General features: G+C 43.1%; 1 protein-coding gene across 1 annotated transcript; it reads left to right on the forward strand.

The window, feature by feature from the left end:
- The first annotated feature begins 1,342 nt into the window (after window positions 1–1,342).
- On the forward strand, window positions 1,343–5,998 carry LOC104281052 (lymphocyte antigen 6E-like). The gene is made up of 3 exons (XM_009878910.1): window positions 1,343–1,394; window positions 4,738–4,857; window positions 5,787–5,998. The coding sequence occupies exons 1-3, from the start codon at window positions 1,343–1,345 to the stop codon at window positions 5,996–5,998; spliced, it is 384 nt and encodes a 127-aa protein (XP_009877212.1).
- The last annotated feature ends 622 nt before the right edge of the window (window positions 5,999–6,620 follow it).

The raw sequence follows: 6,620 nt of genomic DNA on the forward strand, positions 1-6,620 counted from the left end.
GCGATGCAGAAGGCTCGATTTGATCATCACCAGCATATTCCCCTGCTGACCTCACACAACCTCCACAAACAAGAGCGGGGATGTCTATTTTGACATCAGGCTTGAACAACTCTGGAATTCACCACCTGATGATGTTATGGCAGGAGTGGTTTAGGAGAGCAGGAAAAAGTATCAGAAACTCACATGGATAGGGAAATCATCCAGAGTTGGAATGATTCATATTAGAAATCAACAAAAATAATTTACCCTTGGCTACTTTTAGGGAACTGCCTGTTAAGTTATTCCACAATTGCCAGAAAAAGGGGGATTTGGCTTTTTTTTTTTTCTTTTACACATTCTGCTGGTCCAGGATTAATCTCATTTTGCAAGAAGCTCTATTGAGGTGGCATCCTGAGCTCTTACAATATGCATTTTGCATTAGGGTCTGTTTCCCAGAATGTCAGAAACAGAGTTTAAAAAATTCAGAGGAGAGCAACGCAGAGGAATAGAAGAAAGGGGATTGATTTAAGAGGAGAGATTGAAAAAGAGACAGTTTGAGAGATAGCTTTTTTAAAAGCAGAGCAGTAATTCCAAGAAGCCAATTTGTGGCATTGTAGATGGAGTCTGCTTTCCAGAAACTTTTGGGTGTAGAGAAAAGCAGACCCTCTACAGGATCCCTGAAACAGAAGCAGAACTTCATTAAATAAAAAATGTATCATAAGGTATTTGAGAATTGCAATCAAGAGAGGGGCAGTATTAACTCAACTTATGGAAAATTGAGGAAGAAATGAAGATTGACATGAAAATTTGAGGGAAATCTATTTGACTAATTCTGTTTGACTAACCATTAGCTAATTTCCTTTAGTGTAAAATACACTGATTTTACTGGAGATAAACCAGCGTAGGCCAGTGGAGAGTCTGAGCGTCTGGAATTAAGGAATAATTAAAGAAAATTAACGGTATGAACCCAGGTACATAATGCACTGATTATCCAAAGGGATTAGAAAAACGCACTGCTAGGACTATCTCCCCCTGCCTTCGGGCTCTGCTATTTCATCAGGGCAGGTTCTCCTTCTGCTAGGAGGAAGGAAAGGAGGGAACTCAGAGGAGAGAGAGCAGATCCTCATTTCTCATCACTCATAAGACTGAAAGAGCAAGAAATGAGTTGCTAAAAGGGCTTTTCCCCAGGGTGCCAGCCTGTTCCATGGGCTCCAGCGTGGAGAACTCCCACACGCACATTACACACCCTTGGATTGATTTCACGTCCACCCGCAAGCCATCTGGAACCAGTAAAACTGCTGTCACCCAAAAGGTATATAATCTGCCCTCCAAATATCTTCCCAGTCCAGCAGATCTGGTGGAGATGAAGACTACCCTTGTCACCTTGTTGGCTGCTGTCCTGTGTGTGGAGCAAGGTGAGCCTCTTGTGCTGCTACTATAAGGTTTATAGAGAAGATGGTTTCATGTGGCAAAAATTTAGAGGGCTGTCATCAACTCTGCAGGATCACAGTGCTGCAGCCATGCTGCCAAAAACTTCCTTTTTTGCACCTTGGTTAACTACGTGCTGCAGAAATAAGGTCCTGATAAACTAATTCTTCTTTCTGTCGGTGGTACTGAGTGATAAAGCTCCTCTGGATGCCAGGTTGTATCCATGCAATGGGATTGTCCCGAATCATGCAAGCTGGAAGAGCCAGAAATAATAAATGTGGTTTTTTTAAATTCTATATCGATTTTTGAGAATTTACAGACTTTATTGCTGCTTCCTCCATTGTAGTGAGCCATGTGGTTTGCCGTGTGACTTGCTCCCTAGGAAATGTGAGAAATTCTTACAGATTAAATCAGAGGCAGAGGTAAAAGAGCCTTTCTGTGCATCCTTCTCCCAAAAGGAAGTCTGAGGTGCTCTGAATGTGTGTCCTCCTTCTGGGGCTGATACGCACGTGTTGCTACATCGCTACTCGCACATCAGAATAATGACCAGATTGCCAATATTCCCCCCACGCCTGATGGTTTCCCAGAAACCATGATACATATCTAGCAGGGGTTGAGAAAGAGGCATCTAATTAATTCTTGCTTTTTGATATATCACACACACCCCCCCTACTCCTACTTTTTTTTTTTGGACAGATGGTTCTGCAGTATGGCTGGGAGATTGGAAGCTTAGGCAAGTTTTGGGGTGAGGAAAGGGGTATTCAGCTCTAAAAAACAGAAAGGGGGTTTGTGCCCATAATTCTTGAGTGCAGTGACACAATAAGGACAAGAGCAAGTAATTATCAAAGACAACATCCTCAGTGCTACCTGGGATGAAGAGCAAAGCTGGCAGAGATGCAAGACTCTGGCAGCACACCTTCATGGTGGGATAGCTTATTGGTGTAGTAGGCTCATGACATTTTATGTTGGCATCAGCCTTCAAATGGACTTAAGGGCCGTCTCACATAGCACATTTCTGTAGCCCAGTCTAGACTGGAGCAAGCTAGTTATTCTACTTTCAAGATTTTTGTACTCAAGAGTGAGACATTATAGCTTTCTGGCCTACTAGTGGACAAAGGAAAACTTGAAGATAACTGTATTTGATATTTCTCATGTATCTGGGGCCCCATTCAAGACCTTAATAAGCAACTTTCTATCAAAACTGTTAACCTCTCATCCCTCCAAAAAGCATCTGTTGCCATTGGCAGCCAAGAGCTCACTGGTAGAGATACATTATGTCCAGAATAAACATTAAAACGTCATGATCCTTTTCCCTGCTCTAATGCTTCAGTAAACAGCTCAATGCTTCCAACCTTTTCTACAAGGTCATATTTTCAAGATCTCTGACCATTTCTCCTCTGGTCTCTCTCCAAACGCTTTGCATATTTTTTGAAGTGCTGCATGCAGATTTGGTTGTCAGTGTTCCAGCTAAGGCCTTGCCAGAGTGGAAAGGCCACTTTGCATATCTTGCACATGACTTTGCTGCCTGTGTTCCCTTGAGTGACGTTTGTTTCCATTGCTGTAGTATGACATAGTCGACTCTGGCTATTTACACTGCAGTCCTTAATTATAACTCAACCAGTTGTTCCTTACCCTACATTTAAGTGACTAATATTTATCTTAGTGAAATATATTTCTCTTTATTGGACTGCATCCATTTTTTTTCACTCTTTTATTACATCCATCTGTCAACACCTCTTAGAACTCTGCTTACAGTATGTTTTCAGCTATTTTGTCCTTGGCTGTATCTGAAAATGTAATATGCATCTTCTACCCCATCCGTACTGCCACTGATGATGACACTCAATAGAGCTGAGCCTACAGCAGAGCTTTGGAGAACCTTATGGGGTGCATTGCTTCAATTAGTTTGAAAAATAACCATTGCAAGTTACCTTGTGAAGGTGTTTTCATGCCTTGCTTTGCACCCATTCTGTTGCATTTCCACTAGCTTGTGGTTGCTGGGCTTGTTCACAACAACATCATTCAAGATTGGGCTAAAAAATCTGGTAAACACCTATTGCATCTCCTCTAGCTTGCACATGAAGATTCAACCTTTTTAGTGATGAATGGAGCAAAAAAGCTTATGTGTTATCGCCCTGTCAGCATCAATAGTTCAAAGTTTTTCCTCCCCTTCCATGAGGAACTTCTCATTTAATGGTCTCTCTGACCTGCATTGCCCTTCCACTTTCTTACTGCCAACTTCTTATCGGACAAAACTGCACTCACAGGAACGTGTGCTCTAATTGTCTTCTGACCTTTCCAGACAGACCTCGCAAGTATCAGGATTTTAGCAACATTTTGTGCTCTGTTTGGCTTCCCTTTCTAAAAGCCTCCATGTTTTTAAAGTAACTCAGTCACTCTTCTACACACGAAAACATGTAATTCAGGTGATTTTGTAAGCTCAGAACCCAACCATCACACCAAAATCTATAAATCAATGAATCTGCCTAACTGAGGAGCAGACACTTTGGTTTGATTCTACAATCAGACTGTGGTTTTGCTTTTCTTCCTTTTTCTCATTACTTTACAGAGTAAAGAGGTGTCTCCCACCGCCCTCCGGATTTGAGGTCAGGTGTGTACATTCTCAATGGATAAGAGCTTTCCTTTCCTTCCCTTCCTGCTCCTCACTCTCTGTACCTGTATTGCAGATGTGCAAATTATCCCACCAAATCTGTGCTTACCAATTAAACCATGCTTGTGGTTAAGACTTCCCGTTTGTTCTCCGTCTTACGGTAGCATGCAGAAGTTCAACAGAGCATCTGACTACTCTCACCAGACTTCCCAGGACTGAGGTTAGGCCAGTTCAGTCAGTGGCATTCAACCACAAGAAAGTATTCGTGACAGTAGTCTCCAAGACAGACAAAAGAGAAGTAGGACACTGGGCATTGTCCACCTCCTCAAAATGCTCCAGGCATCCTCAATTTCTCCCTGGCAAGCCAGGAATAGGCTCGCCCAGGAGAAGCGACTGAGCAGTAATTGGCAATTCACATGGCAGATCTCTCAGGACAGAGCAGATATGGCTCAGAAATAATCTCCATCATAAAAGCCCCCAAATCCCTGAATTGCACTCACATCTACTGCTGCCAGATGTTGCAAACAGATCGATAACACTTCGCAGTCTGAGACACGTGAGACAGAGATGGATTTAACGTTGCTGCCACGGGTCAAGGGATAAAGAAAGTCACTGGTCATTCACTCACAAGCATTCATCAGGCTACAACTAGGATTGTAGTTATTGCAGCTCTTAAACCATGCAATGTGCTTTCTCCTTTTTTTTTTCTTTGTCCCTAGCTCACCCACTTATGTGCTATGTGTGTGAAGAACAGGAGTCCAACGACGACTGTATGACCATTTCCATGTGTGCAGAGAAAGACAATTACTGCCTGACCGTCCGGAACACTGTTGGAACAAGTACGTTTCTGAACAACACCTTGTGTGTGCTGTAGAAAAGTAGCCCCAGCAACAGGCTTCCTTCTCAGTCAGGGCCACAGCTGGCAACAGTAGCCCCTGATTACCAGTTATTAGGAAACACCAACCTCCTTGCTCGCTATTGTGGTGTCAATACAGACTTGATATCATTACCAGGAGTTGGGGAAATGCTGAAGATAGACACAGAGCACCAGAGAGTGAACTCAAGCCTGGAGCTGTGTGCATTACTTCATGGTTAGATGTCCCCTCAGCTTTCTGCTGACTCTCCTGCTAGCTCTTACTATGGCAATATTCACTCTCAGGGTTGTCATAAAAAATGTTTGGTCAAAACTGCACCATGGCTGACTCTCTTTGCCATACAAAATGCTTCAAGTCTGTCCTTGGGGATCTGAACCCGCAAATGCCTCCAACTGCTCGCAGACCCAATCTCAGGTCATACTATACATTTCCCCCGCTTTTATGCTGTAGGAAAATCATCCTGTTGGGCAGAGATCCAGCCCAAGAATCGCATCAGGCAGCTTGAACTGAAATCCACCCTTATAGGCTAATTTTACTTCAGGGACACACGAGCCCACAGAAGACTAGAGTCATGTTTCATCAGTGGCCAGACTGTTGCTAGTCCTGAGCAGAGGACATATATGTCTTGGGGACTAGTACCTGGCCTTCTTTTATTTACCAATCATAGAGTCTTTTAGATTGGAAAAGACCTTTAAGATTATCAAGTCCAACCATTAACCTAACAATGCCAGATCCACCACTAAATCATGTCTCCAAGGGCCACATTCACACATCTTTTGAATACCTCCAGGGATGGTGACTCAACCAATGCAGATTTAGCCGTGGAAACATTCTAACAATGATTCTTACATTCTACTCTTTCTTTCTCCCCATCCCTTTCTCTTCTGCATTAGAGCCCAACAAGCTTAAGTATGTCATCTCTAAGATGTGTTCTCCAACGTGTCCAGACAGAAGTCATCAAGAAAACCAAACCTATCAGAGCATTTATTGCTGTGAGAAGGCATTATGCAATGTGAATGGAGTCAGCAGTAAGCAAAGCAGCTATGGAGTAATGTTGCTGGGCGTCCTAGCCAGTATCACTTACACCTCTGCACATGGACTGTGATGGGAAAAGCTCTCCGTGATGATATTGTTGGCTGAAATAAAAGTGTGTTGCTCTGAGATGCTCTCAAAGCGTTGTGCTTTGTGGCTAAGATTCCCCTGAGATTTTAAGAGAGTTTGAATAAGTTAGGTGCTGAACTCCCATTGATTTCCTAAGCCTACTTGAATCCGAAGCATTCCCAGACATTCAAGTCACCTAAGAAAATACTTAAAAGCCAGCCCTTTTGACATGTTCAGGCATCAAATCATTACAGCTCTGAAGAGACCCTTGAAGACGTATTTTTATGTCTTTGAATTTCAAAGCACTGCGAGGAATAACAACTCACCCTGCCTGAAACACAAGCAATACCTCAGTAGTTCTGTCAGCACAGAGAGGATGTTCAGTCTCTTCTGCTCACAGTTAAGTTGGTTATCACAAATCAGACAAGCAGTTCATAAAGTTCTAAGTAGAGGGAAAGCTCATTTCTGGCAATATTTTGGACATGTCTCCAGCTTCAGTGCAGAACTGGCTTCTCTGGCTCTTTGCTCTTGTAGGGCTACCACATTTTGAAATGAGCATCCTCACCCAGAGAAACTGTGGAATCTCCGTCCTTGGAAGTCTTCAAGGCCAGGTGGACAGGGCTTTG

The sequence above is a fragment of the Apaloderma vittatum genome, unplaced genomic scaffold (assembly GCF_000703405.1).
Source record: "Apaloderma vittatum isolate BGI_N311 unplaced genomic scaffold, ASM70340v1 scaffold10631, whole genome shotgun sequence".
Lineage (NCBI taxonomy): Eukaryota > Metazoa > Chordata > Aves > Trogoniformes > Trogonidae > Apaloderma > Apaloderma vittatum.